Raw genomic sequence first — 22,879 nt, 5'->3', positions numbered from 1 at the left:
TCATTTACAACATTAACAATGTCTACACTGTATCTCTGATCAATTTGATGTTATTTTAATGGACAAAAAAAGGTGTTTTTCTTTCAAAAACAAGGACATTTCTAAGTGACCCCAAACTTTTGAACGGTAGTTAACATCGTGATATATTGTTACACCATGTAGGAGCAGTATAGACCTAGGCTGTTCATTATATACATCTACATGATGTATTGTTACACTATGTAGGAGCAGTATAGACCTAGTCTGTTCATTATATACATCTACAGGATGTATTGTTACACCATGTAGGAGCAGTATAGACCTAGTCTGTTCATTATATACATCTACATGATGTATTGTTACACCATGTAGGAGCAGTATAGACCTAGTCTGTTCATTATATACATCTACAGGATGTATTGTTACACCATGTTGGAGCAGTATAGACCTACAGTAGCTAGCTACATATTTAGATTTAGTGTTACATAATGAAACTGCCTTAAATGTGCTGTAGTAAACATGTTTTATTTGCACTAATTAAACAACACATTCCTGTCTTTGTATGTCTCAATATAATGGTATTATTTAATGAAATCCATTAAAAATATTATTTATCTGAAAATCAAATATGATCCTCAACTGCGTTTCCCCTCCAGGCAGCAAACGGCGATATGCGTCTTTCAGGCGACGCTGCTAGCGTGACGTATAATCTAGTGGACGGTTCTTCAGAAACAGCTCGTCAACCACCTCTGTAGCTTGATAGCCAACATAGCCGAAAGATTCAAGCTATTTATACGCTTTCGGTCTATATTAGCTACTGTGTTTTAGACACACTTCTGTCGTATCTACTTGTTAACCTATTTAATTTAATATTACGTTATTTTGTATTAGTCAGCTATAGTAGCTGACTGGTTAAGTTAGCACTGGCCTAGTTGCTAATGATAGCTACCTAACATCCCCGACCATGAACTCCCAAAAATACTCCCCTCCTGTTAAAGAAGAGGGTGTCTGCTGGACGGAGAAAGAAGCTCTGGGGCTGAACATTGTTGTGAAAGAGGAGGAGGAAGAGGAGGATGTCACAGTAAAACAAGTAGAGGGTGAGGCTGTTAACGTGAAAGAAAAAGAGAAAGACGTTTCAGTGAAAGAAGAGGAAGACTCGTTCAGACTGAAAGAGGAGGAGAGGGAGATTACTGTCACATTGGAGGAAGAAGAGGAGGTTGGATATCTGTTTAACACCAGTAAGTACCGTCTCTGCAATCATTGAACCAATATGCAGTAAAGGGGTTTTACACTTTAATGTTGTTCTGTAGGAATGGCTGAAGCTACACTGTAACATGTAGAACATCAAGAGTGGACCATCAACAAAACGTGAACAATTGATCAAATGCATCTAATGACAATGCCTGAAATACTGTAGTCCTCAATTTCTGCTATTAGATATAGCCCAATATGTAGTCTTAAAGAGGCAATCAGCAGTTGTTACATCCATTTTGGGACTAAAACATTAATGATCTGTACCCATTGTTTCTTGAAGAAATCACTTATAAATGCCTCATGAGCTTAGTTCAACTGTCATACCCCATCAGAACCCAAAATATAAGCTTTTTTTACTCCAATGTTTATCAGTAAATGTAGACAAACACTGTATATCCTCAACATGATTAATTGATTTAATTGAGTCTCAAGCATTTCTAAAACATTTAAATGTAATTATTTAATTTCAGAATAAGTAACGTAACAAAATGTGTAAAAAGGGAAGCGGTCTGAACTTAATGAATGCACTAGGGCCCCAACTAAAACAAATATTGGGTCAACCAAGAATCATCTTTTCTTTCTACCAACCGATTGGTAGAAATATTATAACGTGTATTTTTCCATATATAGACACACCCCATGTGTTTTAATTAAATCAACTATATGTACTGAACTGGTCTGAGGCTTTAAGCACGCTGTTTGATTAAATAATTAAGACACACAAATAACTCGGGAGCCAGAGATCAAGATAGCCTAACCACCAGAAAAAATCTCTTCCTCCTCCTGGACGCACCGGAGTGGCTATAGTGGCTAATGCCCTTGTCCCGACGCTAGCACCAGTTAGCCTCGAGCCAGGCGCCCGGCTAGCGTTGTAACGACTACCAAACGGCTTCCCTGGTTCATATTTTGCTGTTCACTGGACCCTATGATCACTTGGCTACATAGCTGATGCCTGCTGGACTGTTCATTAATCACGGCACTCCATTTTGTTTATTTTGTTTATCTGTCGGCCCCAGCCTCGAACTCAGGCCTTGTGTGTAGTTAACTGACCCTCTCTGCCCATTTATTGCCATTTTACCTGTTGTTGTTGTCTTACCCGTTGTTGTCTTAACTAGCTCTCCCAGTCAACACCTCTGATTGCTTTATGCCTCACTTTATGTCTCTCTAATGTCAATATGCCTTGTATACTGTTTAGGGTAGTTATAATTGTTTTATTTTACTGCGAAGCCCCTAGTCCCACTCATCATGCCTCAGAGAACTCTTTTGTCCCACCTCCCACACATGTGGTGACCTCACCTAACATAACTGGTGCCTCCAGAGATGCAACCTCTCTTATCATCACTCAATGCCTAGGTTTACCTCCACTGTACCCGCACCCTACCATACCCGTCTGTACATTATGCCATGAATCTATCCTACCACGCCCAGAAATCTGCTCCTTTTATTCTCTGTTCCCAACGCACTAGACTACCAGTTCTGATAGTCTTTAGCCGTACCCTCATCCTAGTCCTCTGTTCCTCTGGTGATGTAGAGATTAACCCAGGCCCTGCGTGTCCCCAGGCGCTCTCCTTTGTTGACTTCTGTAACCGTAAAAGCCTTGGTTTCGTGCATGTTAACATCAGAAGCCTCCTCCCTAAGTTTGTTTTACTTACTGCTTTAGCACACTCCACCAACCTTGATGTCCTTGCCGTGTCTGAATCCTGGCTTTGGAAGGCCACCAAAATTCTGAAATTTCCATCCCCAACTACATTTTCCGTCAAGGTAGAACTGTCAAAGGGGGAGAAGTTGCTATCTACTGCAGAGATGGACTAAAAGGTTCTGTAATACTTTCCTGGTCTAAGCCCAAACAGTTCAAGCTTCTAATTTAAAAAAATGATCTACAGAAATAAGTCTTGCACTGTTGCTGCCTGTTACAGATCCCCCCTCAGCTCCCAGCAGTGCCCTGGACACCATATGTGAATTGATTGCCCCCCCATCTATCTTCAGAGTTCGTTCTGTTAGGTGACCTAAACTGGGATGCCTGGTTGTTCTTTAAAAGTAATTTCCTCACCACCTTAAATAAGCATGCCCCTTTCAAAAAATTTACAACTAAGAACAGATATAGCCCTTGGTTCACTCCAGACCTGACTGCCCTCGACCAGCACAAAAACATCCTGTGGCGTACTGCACTAGCATCGAATAGTCCCCGCGATATGCAACTTTTCAGAGAAGTCAGGAACCAATACACACAGTCAGTTAGGAAAGCAAAAGCTAGCTTTTTCAAACAGAAATTTGCATCCTGTAGCTCTAACTCCAAAAAGTAATGGGACACTGTAAAGTCCATGGAGAATAAGAGCACCTCATCCCAGCTGACTGCACTGAGGCTAGGAAACACTGTCACCACCGATAACTCCACGATAATTAAGAATTTCAATATGCAATTCTATACGGCTGGCCATGCTTTCCTCCTGGCTACCCCAACCCCCGCCACAGCTCCCCACCCCCCGCAGTTACTTGCCCAAGCCTCCCCAGATTCTCCTTCACCCAAATCCAGATAGCTGATGTTCTGAAAGAGTTGCAAAACCTTGACCCGTACAAATCAGCTGGGCTAGACAATCTGGACCCTCTCTTTCTCAAAATATCCGCCGCCAATGTGGCAATCCCTATTACTAGTCTGTTCAACCTCTCTTTCGTATCGTCCGAGGTTCCTAAAGATTGGAACACTTCCGCAGTCATCTCCCTCTTCAAAGGGGGTGACACTCTAGACCCAAACTGTTACAGACCAATATCGATCCTGCCCTACCTTTCTAAAGTCTTCGAATGGCAAGTTATCAAACAGATCACTGACCATTTCTGAATCCCACCGTAAATTCTCCACTGTCCAATCCAGTTTCCGAGCTGGTCACGAGTGCACCTCAGCCAAAATCAAGGTACTAAACGATATCATAACTGCTGTTGTGTCTTTACTATCATTAAACTGAAGACTTCGTTTTTATCAAAGATTCTCTGTAATTAGTTACTCGATTAAACTGAATAATCATGTAACTGTAATTAACTAGGATGTTGGGGCACCAAGGAAAGTATTCAGATTACAAAGTTATAATTTCCCAATATAACCTTTCAGATATTTTCATATCTGATCAAAAGTCTTCTGATTAATGATTTATTTATTTTACCTCACGTTAGTCTCATTCCAAACGTTGTAAATTGTTGGTTATCTGCACGAATCCAGTCTTCACTATGAGGCATCCATACATCAATTGTCTTAAATTATTTATTTATTACGAAGTAATTCACAGAAATGCATAAACAAAAAGTAAATATGGTTACATGAAATGATAGAATGTGCCCAAGTGGGCTGAACCGGCATGGCGGCTTGTTAGACAAAGGGGCAATGGAGGTCGACTAAGAAGTCCCTACAGAGTTAATTATAACAATTAAAATGCTAATCCCTTACACATGAACGCTCACTCATTCGCGAACAATTGCAATCAATATATATATTTACGCTCAGTTTGTCGTCTTGATTGCTGGTGAAAAGTCTTTATTTTGTAGAATTGTCCGTCTCTCTCCCTGTCTTGGTTAGAGGGGATAGTTCAAAGTGACATTCGTTATAGAATGGATGTTTCGGCGGTTGTCGTTCTTTGCGTTCAATGATACCGAATTCCTAGCTGCAGACTAGTAATCAATATCAAAGACTTGTTCTTATTCTGTCGGTATCAATAGTCTAAGAGTTTAACCACGTGGTATGGTTAAAAGATTCAACATTGGTCTACAATCTTTGTCCTCCCCTAATGGAGAAAAACATGGTCTACTGATAATTTCTCAAAATTGGGAGTTATTCAGAATGGCAGAAAAGGGGCTGTCCCAGGAGGCCTGACCCTAACCGGGCTCAGGGGCGGTCCTCTGATTTAGTTCAAATCAAAAGGGAATTGTATTTTTCTTCATTAAACAGTCCACAACCATATTACACAATTATACAAACAGTATCATACTCACTCGTTCATCTTATACAACAATTAGATGTAAACCTCATATCTGAGGCTATTATGTAAACAGCGTTATGGTAATGTGGCCACACCATCTTCCATGAGCTTCCCAAAGTTGTAACAAACGGACTAGTTCATAGCTGGATTCTTCACCGACCTTTTATACTTTCTCCGGAACATGACATTTGTTTGACTTCTGTGAGGTGGAAGCAATTCCTTTGTCCTCTGTGAAAGTTTACCCTATCTCTAATACTGTGTGGCCATGAGGCAGGGTCTTCTAAGGCATTTACGACCTCTGACCACAGTAGTCTGGTTGTAGAAGCAGAGAGCGGGGGATGGTACTCGCTGTACTCAAAGAGGGCAACGTCATGACACCGCCATCGACAAGAGACAATACAGTGTCGCTGTCTTCATCAACCTGGCCAAGGCTTTCGACTCTGTCAATCACCGTATTCTTAACAGCCTTGGTTTCTCAAATGACTGACTCGCCTGGTTCACCAACTACTTCTCAGACAGAGTTCAGTGTGTCAAATTGAAGGGCCTGTTGTACGGACCTCTGGCAGTCTCTATGGGGGTACCACAAGGTTCAATTCTCGGGCTGACTATTTTCTCTGTGTATACCAACAATGTTGCTCTTGCTGCGGGTTATTACTTGATCCACCTTTACGCAGACAACACCATTCTGTATACATCTGTCCCTTCTTTGGACACTGTTAACTTCTTGGTGACAGGGGGGCAGTATTGAGTAGCTTGGATGAATAAGGTGCCCAGAGTAAACTGCCTGCTACTCTGTCCCAGATGCTAATATATGCATATTATTAGTAGTATTGGATAGAAAACACTGAAGTTTCTAAAACGGTTTGAATGATGTCTGTGAGTATAACAGAACTCATATGGCAGGCGAAAACCTGAGGCAAATCCAACCAGGAAGTGGGAAATCTGAGGTTTGTAGTTTCATTTAAGTGATTGCCTATCCAATATGCTGAGTCTATGGGGCCAGATTGCACTTCCCAAGGATTCCAACAGCCTTTAGAAAGTTGTTTGAGGCTTCTATTGTGGAAGGGGGTCGAATAAGAGCTGTTTCAACAAGTGGACTAGGCTGTGGCCAATCAGTTGTTTACTGTGCAGCGTGAGGCATTGTGCCTTTGGAATAGTGAACTAAACACACGAACAAAACAGAGGTATTTTGGACAAATATGGACGTAATCGAACAAAACAAACATTTCTTGTGGGAGTCCTGGGAGTGCATTCCGACGAAGATCAGCAAAGGTAAGTGAAGATTTATAATGCTATTTATGACTTTTGTTGACTCCACAATTTGGCGGGTAACTGTGTGGCTTGCTTTTGTGACTGAACGCTCTTCTCAGATTATTTAATATTATGCTTTTGCTGTAAATCTTTTTTGAAATCTGCCACAGCGGTTGCATTAAGAACAAGTTTATCTTTAATTCTATGTAAAACATGTATATTTCATCAATGTTTGAGTATTTCTGTTATTTGATGTGGCTCTCTGCAATTTCTCTGGATGTTTTGGATGCATTTCTGAACATGGCGCCAATGTAAACTCAGGTTTTTGGATAGAAATATAAACTTGATCGAACAAAACATACATGTATTGTGTAACATTGAGTCCTAGGAGTGTCATCTGATGAAGATCGTCAAAGGTTATTGATTAATTTATCTATATTTCTGCTTTTTGTGACACCTCTCTTTGGTTGGAAAATGGCTGAATACTTTCTGTGACTAGTTGCTGACCTAACATAATGATATGTTCTGCTTTCGCCGAAAAGCCTTTTTGAAATCGGATACTGTGGTTGGATTAACGAGAAGTGTATCTTTATGGTGTAAAATACTTGTAATGATTGAGGAATTTCAATTATGAGATTTCTGTTGTTTTGAAATTGGCGCCCTTCACTTTCACTGGCTGTTGGCGAGGTGGGACGCTAGCGTCCCGAACGATCCCAGAGAGGTTAACCTTTCTAGGGCAGGGAACCCCTCGACAACATTCCGCTGAAAAGGCAGCTTGCGAAATTCTAAAATATTTTTGGGAAATATGTAACTTTCACACATTAACAAGTCCAATACAGCAAATGAAAGATAAACATCTTGTTAATCTACCCATCGTGTCCGATTAAAAAAAAAAAAAAAAATAATAATAATAATAAATACAAAATAAAAAAAAATACTTTACAGCGAAAGTACAACATATGATTATGTTAGGTCATAGCCAAGTCAAAAAAACACAGCCGTTTTTCCAGCCAAAGATGGGAGTCACAAAAAGTAGAAATAAAGATCAAATGAATCACTAACCTTTGATGATCTTCATCAGATGACACTCATAGGACTTCATGTTACACAATACATGTATATTTTGTTCGATAATGTGCATATTTATATCCAAAAATCTCAGTTTACATTGGCGCGTTACATGCAGTAATTTTTTGATTCCAAAACATCTGGTGATTTTGCAGAAAGACTCATAATAAACATTGATAGAAGATACAACTGTTATTTACAGAATTAAAGATAGACTTCTCCTTAATGCGACCGCTGTGTCAGATTTCAAAAAAACTTTACTGAAAAAGTATAATCTGAGAACGACGCTCAGAACCGAAAACAGCCAGAGGAATATCCACCATTTTGGAGTCAAAAGAAGTTAGAAATTACACCATAAATATTCACTTACCTTTGATCTTCATCAGAAGGCACTCCCAGGAATCCCAGTTTGACAATAAATGACTGATTTGTTCCATAAATTTCCATAAAGTCCATAATTTGTCTTGTTGTTAGCGTGTTCAGCCCAGTAATCCATCTTCATGAGGCGTAGGCACTTCGTCCAGACAAAAACTCAAAAAGTTCCGTCATAGTCCTTTAGAAACATGTCAAACGTTGTATGGAATCAATCTTTTGGATGTTTTTAACATAAAACATCAATAATGTTCCAACCGGAGAATTCCTTTGTCTGAAGAAAAGCACTGGAACGAGAGGTAACTCTGTCGGGAGCGCGCGTCATGAGACCAAGGCACTCTGCCAGACCACTGACTCAGAGGTCTCATTAGCCCCTCCTTTAAGCCTCATTCAAGTTTCTAAAGACTGTTGACATCTAGTGGAAGCCGTAGGAAGTGCAACTTTATCCATTTCTCAATGTGTATTCGGTAAGCCAAGCTTTAAAAAACTACAAACCTTAGATGTCCTACTGCCTGGTTGGATTTTTCTCAGGTTTTTGCCATACTCACAGACCTCATTCAAACTGTTTTAGAAACTTAAGCGTGTTTTCTATCCAATACTAATAATAATATGCATATATTAGCATCTGGGACAGAGTAGGAGGCAGTTCACTCTGAGCACGCTATTAATCCAAAAGTGAAAATGCTGCCCCCTATCCCAAAAAGGTTAACAAACCTCCAAACGAGCTTCAATGCCATACAACACTCTTCCGTGGCCTTCAACTGCTCTTAAACGCTAGTAAAACTAAATGTATGCTTTTCAACCGATCGTTGTCCGTACCCGCCCGTCCAGCATCACTACTCTGGACGGTTCTGAGTTCTGTAAACTCTCCTTCCAGACTAATATTAAGCATTTCCAATCCAAAATTAAATCTAGAATTGGCTTCCTATTTTGCAACAAAGCCTCCTTCACTCACGCTGCCGAACATATCCTCGCAAAACTGACTATCCTACCGATCCTTGACTTCAGTGATGTCATTTTCAAAATAGCCTCCAACACTCTACACAGCAAACTGGATGCAGTCTATCACAGTGCCATCCGTTTTGTCACCAAAGCTTAATGTACCACTGCTCTTGTCGGCTGGCCCTCGCTACATATTCGTCTCCAAACCCACTGGCTCCAGGTCATTTATAAGTCTTTGCTAGGCCGCCTTAACTCAGCTCACTGGTCACCATAGCAACACCCACCCATAGCATGTGCTCCAGGAAATATATCTCACTGGTCATCCCCAAAGCCAACACCTACTTTGGCTGCCTTTCCTTCCAGTTCTCTGCTGCCAATGACTGGAACAAATTGCAAATATCACTGAAGCTGGAGACTCTGCCTCACTAACTTTAAGCATCAGCTATCTGAGCAGCTTGCCGATCTCTGCAGCTGTACACAGCCCATCTGTAAATAGCCCATCCAACTATCTACTTCATCCCCATGTTTTTATTGACTTTTTTTGCTCTTTTGCACACCAGTATTTCTACTTGCACATCATCATCTGCACATCCATCTCTCCAGTGTTTATTTGTAATTACTTCGCTACTATGGCCTATTTAGTGCCTTCTTACTCCATTTGCACACACTTTCTATTGTGTTATTGACTGTACGTTTGTTTATCCCAAGTGTATGTAACTCTGTTGTTTTTTTGTCGCACTGCTTTGCTTTATCTTGGCCAGGTCGGAGTTGTAAATGAGAACTTGTTCTCGACTGGCCTACCTGGTTAAATAAAGGTGAAATACAAAGAAATCTAAACTTTATTAGCAACACCCAAATGTATACTGTCATTAACGCAGTTCTTCAATAATTACACATAATTCTTAATACTGTAGCAAACATTATATTAAGCAGGACATTCAAACGAGCCTTACAATTATAATCCAAAGTAGTGTGAAATGTACTCATAAGCAACCTGGAAATGGAGATTACTCCCCTGCGTTTTCCCCCATTCACATTCAGAATACATTGTGAAAAACTATCATCTTTGCTCACCATTTTTGCTCCAGGCAGATATACTACATCCATAACTATCGGTTTCCTCATTAGCAGGGAGGTGTTTCTGCAATCAACTTGTGTGCTAATCGCCCTTGTCCTGCAATTTTATTAACCACAGAAAGGGGCCTATATTGGAGACCAAAAGTCATCTGGCACACTGCTTAGGATTTCAACAACATCAATAACTTATTTCTAGTCTACAATCATCAATGTTACTACTAATGTGAAACAAGACAAAATATGACTATTGTTGCTCATTTTAAGACAATTGTCAAATAATTTTAACATTCATTACAGACATCAATTGTTGTACAACATCATGACCACGCTGTTGGTATCACCTTTTACAGTGGATTACCTCTGTTGTGGGCCTTTAACCATCTATCTGACTTTGTTGTTCACACAGGAGAGAGACGGGACTCCAGTGGGTCCTCTGGGGAGCCTCAACAACATCATGATGCTGACGAGGCAGAGCAGAGTCTCTCTACATCAGAACACCTCAAGAAACACCAGCAGAGACCCACACGGAGGAGAATTCACTGCTGCTCTGACTGTGGGAAGAGATTCACCTCCACATCAGGCATTAAAATGCATCAGAGAACACACACAGGAGAGAGGTCTTATAGCTGTGATCAATGTGGGAAGAGTTTTAGACAATCTGGAAGTCTGACAGTGCACCAGAGAATACACACAGGAGAGAAACCTTATAGTTGTGATCAATGTGGGAAGAGTTTTACTACATCTGGCTCTCTGACTCTCCATCAGAGAACACACACAGGAGAGAAACCTTATAGCTGTGGTCAATGTGGGAAGAGTTTTGTTAAATCTAGCAAGCTGACTCAACACCAGAGATCACACACAGGAGAGAAACCTTATAGCTGTGGTCAATGTGGGAAGAGTTTTACTACATCTGGCTATCTGACTCTACATCAGAGAATACACACAGGAGAGAAACCGTATATATGTGATCAATGTGGGAAGAGTTTTGTTCGATCTGACCAGCTGACATTACACCAGAGAACACACACAGGAGAGAAACCTTATAGCTGTGGTCAATGTGGGAAGAGATTTGTTACATCTAGCTCTCTGACATTACACCAGAGAACACACACAGGAGAGAAATCTTATAGCTGTGATCAATGTGGGAAGAGTTTTGTTACATCTAGCTCTCTGACATTACACCAGAGAACACACACAAGAGAGAAATCTTATAGCTGTGATCAATGTGGGAAGAGTTTTACTACATCTGGCTATCTGACTCTACATCAGAGAATACACACAGGAGAGAAACCATATATCTGTGATCAATGTGGGAAGCGTTTTGTTACATCAAGCTGTCTGACATTACACCAGAGAACACACACAGGAGAGAAACCTTATGGTTGTGGTCAATGTGGGAAGTGTTTTAGGAATTCTGGTGATCTGACAGTGCACCAGAGAATACACACAGGAGAGAAACCTTATAGCTGTGATCAATGTGGGAAGAGATGTACTTCATCTGGCTCTCTGACTCTACACAAGAGAACACACACAGGAGAGAAACCTTATATCTGTGGTCAATGTGGGAAAAGGTTTGTTTCATCTAGCAAGCTGACTCAACACCAGAGAACACACACAGGAGAGAAACCTTATAGCTGTGATCAATGTGGGAAGAGTTTTGGTCAATCTGGCAGTCTGACTGTACACAAGAGAACACACACAGTAGAGAAATCTCATAGCTGTGACCAGAGATAATCTGATAAAAGATCTCTGATCAAATATCAGAAAATACATACATGGAGTTGTTTCATGATATCATTAATTAATGTCACAATGTAGAATGTTTTAACATTGCAGTAGGAGTATCTTAATGTCACAATGTAGAACCCAAAATGCCATTTCAGCAGGAGAGTGAAATCCTGCTGGCCTTTGATGGGGAGAACATCCACGCCCTCGAGGACGTCCCCATGGGACTTGGGGCTCTGCTAGGGCTGTATTTCTTTTATTTTCCCTTAGTTTTTCTGACATTTTTGAGAAATTTAAGTTTTTGTGTTTTGGGGTGATGTTACCAGTGTTTTGGGGTGAAGTTACCAGGGCCGGTCACAAAGATGGCAAACTTCCTAAGTGAATATGATATACACACTAAAGTTGAAAAATCTGCATTTAGCATCAAGTCTACAATATTGTTAGTTTACCTATGATTAATTTTTAATTTGTTTTTATTGTACATTATTTAAAAAGATATTTAAATGTCATTAAAAGCATTATACAAAGTAAATTTATTATGGTCTGACATGTCTGCAGAAATGTTGCAATTTTGTAATGTGTTTTTGTAATTGCTTTGTAAATATTAATTCACATTTGTGGTGCCACTAAATAAAAAAATATTTAAGCCAATATTGTTATAATGGAGGGAGGTTCTTCGAGGAACCATTATAAGGGGTTCTTCAAAGAACTTATAGGGGTTCCCACAAAAGGTTCTTCAAATAACTTTTAGGGGTTCCACAGCTTCAATTTGAAGAACCTCTAAAGGATACTCCAGGAACCTTTACTTTTTAGAGTGTATATTGATGAAAGTCACCTTGTCCATGTGACATTTACATAGTTATACACAGCCCAATTTGCGATGACTATTTTGGGGCGAAATGGCAGCCACAACAGACAGACCTGATATCGCCCATAATTCGACGTCACGCTCTGAGTGGAAATGACCTATTTAGCTACACTTTGTAGTACATTTTTACACGATAATAAATGTTTCTGATGCCACATCGCCCGTTTTCAAAGGGAGTCATTGGTTTTTAGGGGCAGTCGCTTTGAAGCTATTTGTCAAAGTATTTTCTCAACTGCGATACCAACTCCAGTCAGCAGATGGCGATGTGCGTTTTTTAGGTGATTCTGCCACTGAAACGTATAATCTAGTGGACAAAAAGCTTCTTCAACATCAACAGTTAGTCAGCCACCTTGCTTCACTCAAACTTTATGGAAGAATGTTTATTCAATAAATCTAGTAAACACCTCTCATACAAGGAAGACCCCCCCCCCCCAGGCCTTAAGGTCAATTGTATTTCAAATATAGTACCCGGACGGAGAAAATCCAAGAAATCCAAGAAGTGTAGTAGAGTTACATCTTTAGGGTTGTACTAAACTTGCACTAAAGTTTACACACTCCCATCAGTTTCTGAGACAATTGCCCAGACTTTGTAGACTGTTTAATAATGCTTAAACTTCATCTTTATCAAATTATCCATTAAAGATACCAACTCAAAACCTTTGTCTATATATGGGTTGTTTAAATTGTATCTAATTATATTCCCAGTATTACTTTATCAAATCTCTAGTGTCGTGTCTTTGGCTATGCCGGATTAAGTGATATGACCTGCTATTCTATAAAATAATTTCTCTGTAATTACTATTACCTGATTGAGCTAATCATGTAAATGTAATTAACTAGAGAATCGGGCACCACAAAATAATATTTATAGAGCTGTTATCTTCCAAATAAACTCTTAAAGACCTAGTAATATTTTACATCCATAGCAGTCCATATCAATCATCACCTCAATTCAGTCTCATAATCTGAAAGTTGTAAATTCTTGGTTATCTGCAAGAACCCTGGCTTACAAGTTGAATCAGCAATACAAAATTGGGTTTAATTATTTATTTACTAAATACCTAACTAATCACACAGAATTCACATACACACAAGTAATCATAACTTGATTTTACAAGTTACGTCATAAAGGAAAACGTCCCTAGCTGACGGAACAGATATGACAGCTGGTTACACAAAGAAAAGGGGATTGGGTTTGAGTGAAAGAGCAGGAAGACTGAGGAACAAAAGGAGAAGTGATGTCTCTATTGGGCCGTAGGCAGCTACTCTATCGTAAATACAGTATCTTATGCATTCTAAATTACCGCCCATTTGAAAAAGGAAAATGCAATAAATATTTACTCTGATTTACTCTTTGATGGGTTGGCTGTAGATGGATGGCCGTGATGCCCAACAGAGTCCTTTGTCCTTTGAAGAGTGTCTCTGGTGGTGAACGGGAAATGTTGTAGTGTCGTCGTTGGGTGGTAGACGGGATACCCTGTCTGTCCTTTCCTAGCCCACGTTTTTAGCTGCTGTTGCTAACTCAACGGCTAGCAGGTATCACTTTTGTAGTGAATAAGAGCTAAAAGTTCATACCATTCGCAACCAAAGCTCATGCTGAGGTTGACTTCATTCTGTAGTTATCTGAACCATTCTGACATCGGATCGTCATCCTAATGTACCCGGGACAGGAAGTTCTGTTGTCGTCAAGGCTTTATATAGGAAGGGAGAAGAGGGCGTGTTTGAAAAGTTTATAGCCCATTTTCCTTCACAGAGGCGGGCCACTGAGTGAGCAGCCCTAACTTATGAAAACCCACATCTCACATTTTAGAAGCTAAAATCACATTTCATCCTGTCACAAATAATGTCATATTCAAACATTTAAATTGAACAACAATTCCATGTGAATCCGATAACTCTGATGTGTAGACTTTCCACTGTATAGTTTGTCATCTTATCATTGATGAGAATGTCTCAGATGACAACCGAACTGACATCATATTAATTAAGTACCATTGCATATGTTCAATTGTTCGGATTACCAGAATATAGTTCATTTCCCCCCACATTCTGACGTTCCCAGAATCTCTATGTTAACCAAGGGTATTTTAAATGTAACCTCAGTAGGTTAGAGAGAGGAAAATGGGGGGAAGCGTAAGAAAATCTCAGCTACTCACGACAACCATTCCATTTGCTTTTTCAAGGACTCTCCGCAGCTACAAAGCAGCTCTCCAATCATACTCCCAGCAGAATAAAAAATAAACTTTTGATTCCCGGAAAATGACCATGGGATCCCCAACAGTTCTCTAACTTCCCAGAGACCACGGCAAAATCAAGCCTCCCAGGAACTATAGATCTTCCGCTGCTTTCTAAAATATCATCCCGCTTATTATCCAAATTTCAATCATCTAATTAAGCATATTTCTATATGTTACTATCCAAACGTCAGATTAAGACTCATTTCCATATTCTATTGGCTATTTTCAAACATACCTAATCAATTAGTTGTTTTTCAACAATATTTTAACCTGCAGGAATATTTTCACATTTCTATGTCATGGTTAGTTCCTAGGATAATGTAACTCATACATTTACATCTTTCAATACTTCTGAAATGGGGTGCAGATTTAAAACAACTCAAGGTTTAAAACAATTACAGGTGCACCTTACTATCTTATACTATATAATAAATGGTCTTAACTAGGAAACACAGATTCTAGTTTTCATCCAGCTCACACAGATAGCTGACTGGGTCCTGTTTACACCTCCACACAGGAATACACACTCAGAGCCTACAAGGCTTTTCTAAAAACTCCACTTTACATGTTTCGCTCACCTCTTTCTTTTTATAAAATGACGTTTGAGGTGTCTGCAGGTGTTTATTGAGGTGTTCTGATCTGGAGAGACTCTTCTCTGCCTCTTCAGCATCATGAAGTTGTTGAGGCTCCCCAGAGGATCCACGATAGTCCCGTATCTCTCCTGTGTGAACAACAAAGTCAGACAGGCCCACAACAGCGGTAATCCACTGTAAAATGTGATGCCAACAGCATAGCCATGATGTTGTACAACAATTGACGTCTGTAATGAATGTTAAAATTATTTGACAATTGTCTTAAAATGAGGAAGAATAGTCATATTTTGTCTTGTTTTCACATTAGTAGTAACATTGATGATTGTAGGCTAGAAATAAGATATTGATGTTGTTGAAACTTGTTGACGGAATTTTGACAATATTGACTAAATAATGTATACATTAGACATAGAGTTATAACTCACAGAGTTATATGTTGTCTGTTAAGGAATATGTTGGTACATAGGCAAAGAGGAAGGGTCAACAGACAACTCGTGATCACAGTGAAACTAACAACAGGAAATATGTCTGGTCCCCAACCAGGGAGGGGAGAAACCATTGGGTGTGCAGTAGATTGTGTAACATATGGTAGCAGAAGATAAGCAATGTGTATGTGTTGGAATGGAATTGAAAAGCAGCTTTGTCATTGTCTGAGAGGGGGAGGGACATTTATGACGAAATGAGAGGTATATAAACCAATGTACAGGAAATGATAGGCAGAGCTCTCGAGAATATACGTCACTCACTATTTTTGGCTGGTCTCCGTCTGTTTCATTTCCCCCAGAACCTTACAAACTCTGGGTACAGACTGAGTATTTTAATTGAATTGGTTAATGAATACATAAGAACTAAATTAATCTAACAAAACTCTAAACAGTGTGCCAGACAACTTTTGATCTCTAATATAGGCCCCTTTCTGTGTTTGCTAAAATTGCGGCACGAGGGAAATTTGATTGCAAAAACTCCTCCCTGCTAATGAGGAAACCACTAGTTATGGATGTACTATATCTGCCTGGAGCAAAAATGGTGAGCAAAGATTTAAGTTTTGCACAAAGTATTCTGAATGTGAATGGGGGAAAACTCAGGGGAGTAACCTCCATTTACAGGTTGCTTATGAGTGCATTTCACACTACTTTGGATTATAATTGTAAGGCTAGATTGAATGTCCTAATTAATATAAGGTATGCTATAGTATTATGAATTATGTGTAATTATTGAAGAACCGCGTTAATGACAGTATACATTTGGGTGTTGTCAATGTCATTTGGGTGTTGTCAAAGTTAAGATTTAATTTTTTATTTCACCTTTATTTAACCAGGAAGGCCAGTCGAGAACAAGTTATCATTTACAACTGCGACCTGGCCAAGATATAGCAAAGCAGTGCGACAAAAACAACACCGAATTACACGTGGGATAAACAAACGTGGCGGCCAGAGATGGCCGCCTCGCTTCGCGTTCCTAGGAAACTATGCAGTTTTTTGTTTTTTTACGTGTTATTTCTTACATTAGTACCCCAGGTCATCTTAGGTTTCATTACATACAGTCGAGAAGAACTACTGAATATAAGATCAGCGTCAACTCACCATCAGTACGACCAAGAATATGTTTTTCGCAACGCGGATCCTGTGTTCTGCCTTACAAACAGTACAACGGAGCAGATCCTATGCAGCGACCCAAAAAAACGACTCCGAAAGAGAGGGAAACGAGGCGGTCTTCTGGTCAGACTCCGGAGACGGGCACACCGTGCACCACTCCCTAGCATTCTTCTTGCCAATGTCCAGTCTCTTGACAACAAGGTTGATGAAATCCGAGCAAGGGTAGCATTCCAGAGGGACGTCAGAGACTGTAACGTTCTCTGCTTCACGGAAACATGGCTCACCGGAGAGACGCTATCCGAAGTGGTGCAGCCAACGGGTTTCTCCACGCATCGCGCCGACAGAAACAAACATCTTTCTGGTAAGAAGAGGGGTGGGGGCGTATGCCTTATAGCCAACGTGACATGGTGTGATGAAAGAAACATACAGGAACTCAAATCCTTCTGTTCACCTGATTTAGAATTCCTCACAATCAAATGTAGACCGCATTATCTGCCAAGAGAATTCTCTTCGATTATAATCACAGCCGTATATATCCCCCCCCAAGCAGACACATCGATGGCTCTGAACAAACTTTATTTAACTCTCTGCAAACTGGAAACAATTTATCCGGAGGCTGCATTCATTGTAGCTGGGGATTTTAACAAGGCTAATCTGAAAACAAGACTCCCTAAATTTTATCAGCATATCGATTGCACAACCAGGGGTGGAAAGACCTTGCATCATTGTTACTCTAACTTCCGCGACGCATATAAGGCCCTGCCCCGCCCCCCTTTCGGAAAAGCTGACCACGACTCCATTTTGTTGATCCCTGCCTACAGACAGAAACTAAAACAAGAAGCTCCCACGCTGAGGTCTGTCCAACGCTGGTCCGACCAAGCTGACTCCACACTCCAAGACTGCTTCCATCACGTGGACTGGGAGATGTTTCTTATTGCGTCAGATAACAACATTGACGAATACGCTGATTCGGGGTGCGAGTTCATTAGAACGTGCGTTGAAGATGTCATTCCCATAGCAACGATTAAAACATTCCCTAACCAGAAACCGTGGATTGATGGCAGCATTCGTGTGAAACTGAAAGCGCGAACCACTGCTTTTAATCAGGGCAAGGTGTCTGGTAACATGACCGAATACAAACAGTGCAGCTATTCCCTCCGCAAGGCTATCAAACAAGCTAAGCGCCAGGACAGAGACAAAGTAGAATCTCAATTCAACGGCTCAGACACAAGAGGCATGTGGCAGGGTCTACAGTCAATCACGGACTACAGGAAGAAATCCAGCCCAGTCACGGACCAGGATGTCTTGCTCCCAGGCAGACTAAATAACTTTTTTGCCCGCTTTGAGGACAATACTGTGCCACTGACACGGCCTGCAACGAAAACATGCGGTCTCTCCTTCACTGCAGCCGAGGTGAGTAAGACATTTAAACGTGTTAACCCTCGCAAGGCTGCAGGCCCAGACGGCATCCCCAGCCGCGCCCTCAGAGCATGCGCAGACTAGCTGGCCGGTGTGTTTACGGACATATTCAATCAATCCCTATACCAGTCTGCTGTTCCCACATGCTTCAAGAGGGCCACCATTGTTCCTGTTCCCAAGAAAGCCAAGGTAACTGAGCTAAACGACTACCGCCCCGTAGCACTCACATCCGTCATCATGAAGTGCTTTGAGAGACTAGTCAAGGACCATATCACCTCCACCCTACCTGACACCCTAGACCCACTCCAATTTGCTTACCGCCCAAATAGGTCCACAGACGATGCAATCTCAACCACACTGCACACTGCCCTAACCCATCTGGACAAGAGGAATACCTATGTGAGAATGCTGTTCATCGACTACAGCTCGGCATTCAACACCATAGTACCCTCCAAGCTCGTCATCAAGCTCGAGACCCTGGGTCTCGACCCCGCCCTGTGCAACTGGGTACTGGACTTCCTGACGGGCCGCCCCCAGGTGGAGCCCCACAAGGGTGCGTTCTGAGCCCTCTCCTGTACTCCCTGTTTACCCACGACTGCGTGGCCACGCACGCCTACAACTCAATCATCAAGTTTGCGGACGACACAACAGTGGTAGGCTTGATTACCAACAACGACGAGACGGCCTACAGGGAGGAGGTGAGGGCCCTCTGAGTGTGGTGTCAGGAAAATAACCTCACACTCAACGTCAACAAAACTAAGGAGATGATTGTGGACTTCAGGAAACAGCAGAGGGAACACCCCCCTATCCACATCGATGGAACAGTAGTGGAGAGGGTAGCAAGTTTTAAGTTCCTTGGCATACACATCACAGACAAACTGAATTGGTCCACTCACACAGACAGCATCGTGAAGAAGGCGCAGCAGCGCCTCTTCAACCTCAGGAGGCTGAAGAAATTCGGCTTGTCACCAAAAGCACTCACAAACTTCTACAGATGCACAATCGAGAGCATCCTGGCGGGCTGTATCACCGCCTGGTATGGCAACTGCACCGCCCTCAACCGTAAGGCTCTCCAGAGGGTAGTGAGGTCTGCACAACGCATCACTGGGCGCAAACTACCTGCCCTCCAGGACACCTACACCACCCGATGCTACAGGAAGGCCATAAAGATCATCAAGGACATCAACCACCCGAGCCACTGCCTGTTCACCCCGCTGTCATCCAGAAGGCGAGGTCAGTACAGGTGCATCAAAGCTGGGACCGAGAGACTGAAAAACAGCTTCTATCTCAAGGCCATCAGACTGTTAAACAGCCACCACTAACATTGAGTGGCTGCTGCCAACACACTTTCAATGACACTGACTCAACTCCAGCCACTTTAATAATGGGAATTGTTAGGAAATGATGTAAATATATCACTAGCCACTTTAAACAATGCTACCTTATATAATGTTACTTACCCTACATTATTCATCTCATATGCATACGTATATACTGGACTCTATATCATCGACTGCATCCTTATGTAATACATGTATCACTAGCCACTTTAACTACGCCACTTGGTTTACATACTCATCTCATATGTTATACTGTACTCGATATCATCTACTGTATCTTGCCTATGCTGCTCTGTACCATCACTCATTCATATATCCTTATGTACATATTCCTTATCCCCTTACACTGTGTATAAGACAGTAGTTTTTTGGGGGGGAATTGTTAGTTAGATTACTTGTTCGTTATTACTGCATTGTCGGAACTAGAAGCACAAGCATTTCGCTACACTCGCATTAACATCTGCTAACCATGTGTATGTGACAAATAAAATTTGATTTGATTTGATTTGATTTGACCATAGAAAAATCTATATAGTGTGTGCAAATGGAGTACGGAGGCAAGGCCATAGTAGCGTAGTAAATACAATTGAGCGAATTAACACTGGAGAGATAGATGTGCAGATGATGTGCAAGTAGAAATATTGGTGTGCAAAAGAGCAAATGAAGTCAATAAAAACATGGGGAGGAGGTAGGTAGTTGGATGGGCTATTTACAGATGGGCTGTGTACAGCTGCAGCGATCGGTAAGCTGCTCAGATAGCTGACGCTTAAAGTTAGTGAGGGAGATATAAGTCTCCAACTTAAGCGATTTTTGCAATTCGTTCCAGTCATTGGCCGCGGTCAAACGACCACCCCTCATCACTGTCAAACGCTCCCTAAAACACTTCTGCAAGCAGGCCTTTCTAGTCGACCTGGCCCAGGTATCCTGTAAGGATTTTGATCTCATCCCGTCAGTAGAGGATGCCTGGTTGTTCTTTAAAAGTAATTTCCTCACCACCTTAAATTAGCATGCCCCTTTTGAAAAATGTAGAACTAAGAACAGAGAGAGCCCTTGGTTCACTCCAGACCTGACTGCCCTCGACCAGCACAAAAAATATCCTGTGGCATACTGCACTAGCATTGAATAGTCCCCGCGATATGAAGTCAGGAACCAATACACACAGTCAGTTAGAAAAGCAAAGGCTAGCTTTTTCAAACAGAAATTTGCATCCTGTAGCTCTAATTCCAAAAAGTTTTGGGACATTGTAAAGTCCATGGAGAATAAGAGCACCTCATCCCAGCTGCCCACTGCACTGAGGCTAGGAAACACTGTCACCACCGATAACTCCACGATAATCGAGAATTTCAATAAGCATTTCTCTACGGCTGGCCATGCTTCCCTCCTGGCTACCCCAACCCCGGCTAACAGCTCCGCAACCCCTGCAGCTACTTGTCCAAGCCTCCCCAGCTTCTCCTTCACCCAAATCCAGATAGCTGATGTTCTGAAAGATCTGCAAAACCTGGACCCATTCAAATCAGCTGGGCTAGACAATCTGGACCCTCTCTTTCAAAAATTATCTGCATCCATTGTGGCAACCCCTAATACTATTCTGTTCAACCTCTCTTTAGTATCGTCCTAGATTCCCAAAGATTGGAAAGCTTCCGCGGTCATCCCCCTTTTCAAAGGGGGTGACACACTGACCCAAACTGTTACAGACCTATATCCATCCTGCCCTGCCGTTCTAAAGTCTTCGAAAGTCAAGTTAACAAATTGAATCCATGAAATTTTGAATCCCACCGTACCTTCTCCGCTGTGCAATCCGGTTTCCGAGCTGGTCACGGGGGTGCACCTCATCCACGCTCAAGGTACTAAACAATATCAAAACCGCCATCGATGAAAGACAGTACTGTGCAGCCATCTTCATCAAACTGGCCAAGGCTTTCGACTCTGTCAACCACCGTATTCTTATCGGCAGACTCTGCTGCCAATGACTGGAACGAATTGCAAAAATCGCTGAAGTTGGAGACATATCTCCCTCACTAACTTTAAGCATCAGCTATCTAAGCAGCTTACCTATCGCTGCAGCAGTACACAGCCCATCTGTAAATAGTCCATCCAACTGCCTACCTCATCCCCATGTTTTTATTTACTTTTTTTGCTCTTTTGCACACCAGTATTTCTACTTGCACATCTATCACTCTATCACATTTGTTAAATTGTAATTACTTCGCTACTATGGCCTATTTATTGCCTCCATACTCCATTTGCACACACTATATAAAAATGTTTCTAATGTTTTATTGACTGTACGTTTGTTTATCCCACTTGTAACTCTGTGTTGTTTTTGTCACACTGCTTTGCTTTATCATGGCCAGGTTGCAGCTGTAAATGAGAACTCTTTCTCGACTGGCCTACCTGGTTAAATAAAGGTGAAATAAAAATTTTTTAAATAATATTTGTCACTTTACTGACAACACCCAAATGGATACTGTCATTAACGCGGTTCTTCAATAATTACACATCATTCTTTATACTGTAGCTGTTTTGTTAGTCACATGTTCAACTATCATCAGCTGATCCAGGAAATCATTTTCTGAATGCCAGTCAAATGTCAAACATCACAACATGCAACAACAACCAAAGTGCTTCTTCATTCTTTACTCTGGTAAAGACAGTTATGCCGTGCTCCATGTTGGATCCAACATCCCTAACAAATTGATGTTTATAATGTTATTATCTGCTTGATTTACAGTCGGGTCTCGTTAGTCTGTTTGGACACGGAAATACTTAGCTCTTAATGTGTAGAGAACTGTTCCTTGATGGATAGACTATTGTACAACACACACAGCTATTTTCCTATATTGATAGAATATACTGATAAACTGATAGAGACATACCCCAAGCGACTTACAGCTGTAATCGCAGCAAAAGGTGGCGCTACAAAGTATTAACTTAAGGGGGCTGAATAATTTAGCACGCCCAATTTTTCAGTTTTTGATATGTTAAAAAAGTTTGAAATATCCAATAAATGTCGTTCCACTTCATGATTGTGTCCCACTTGTTGTTGATTCTTCACAAAAAATACAGTTTTTATATCTTTATGTTTAAAGCCTGAAATGTGGCAAAAGGTCGCAAAGTTCAAGGGGGCCGAATACTTTCGCAAGGCACTGTAGGTGAAGTTATGGGTCCTGCAGTAGGTTTGTGTTGTTGTTAGG

At 41.2% G+C, this 22,879-nt stretch overlaps 1 protein-coding gene across 1 annotated transcript; it reads left to right on the top strand.

Annotated features, from left to right (window-relative positions):
• The first annotated feature begins 640 nt into the window (after nt 1-640).
• LOC116355346 (zinc finger protein 2 homolog) lies at nt 641-12,616 on the top strand. Its single transcript, XM_031798741.1, has 2 exons — nt 641-1,217; nt 10,315-12,616. The coding sequence occupies exons 1-2, from the start codon at nt 944-946 to the stop codon at nt 11,640-11,642; spliced, it is 1,602 nt and encodes a 533-aa protein (XP_031654601.1). The 5' UTR covers nt 641-943; the 3' UTR covers nt 11,643-12,616.
• The last annotated feature ends 10,263 nt before the right edge of the window (nt 12,617-22,879 follow it).

This window comes from Oncorhynchus kisutch, linkage group LG20 (assembly GCF_002021735.2).
Source record: "Oncorhynchus kisutch isolate 150728-3 linkage group LG20, Okis_V2, whole genome shotgun sequence".
NCBI classification, from domain to species: Eukaryota; Metazoa; Chordata; class Actinopteri; order Salmoniformes; family Salmonidae; genus Oncorhynchus; species Oncorhynchus kisutch.
Note: the sequence above shows the minus strand (reverse complement) of the source record. Positions and strands in the feature narration are given on the sequence as shown.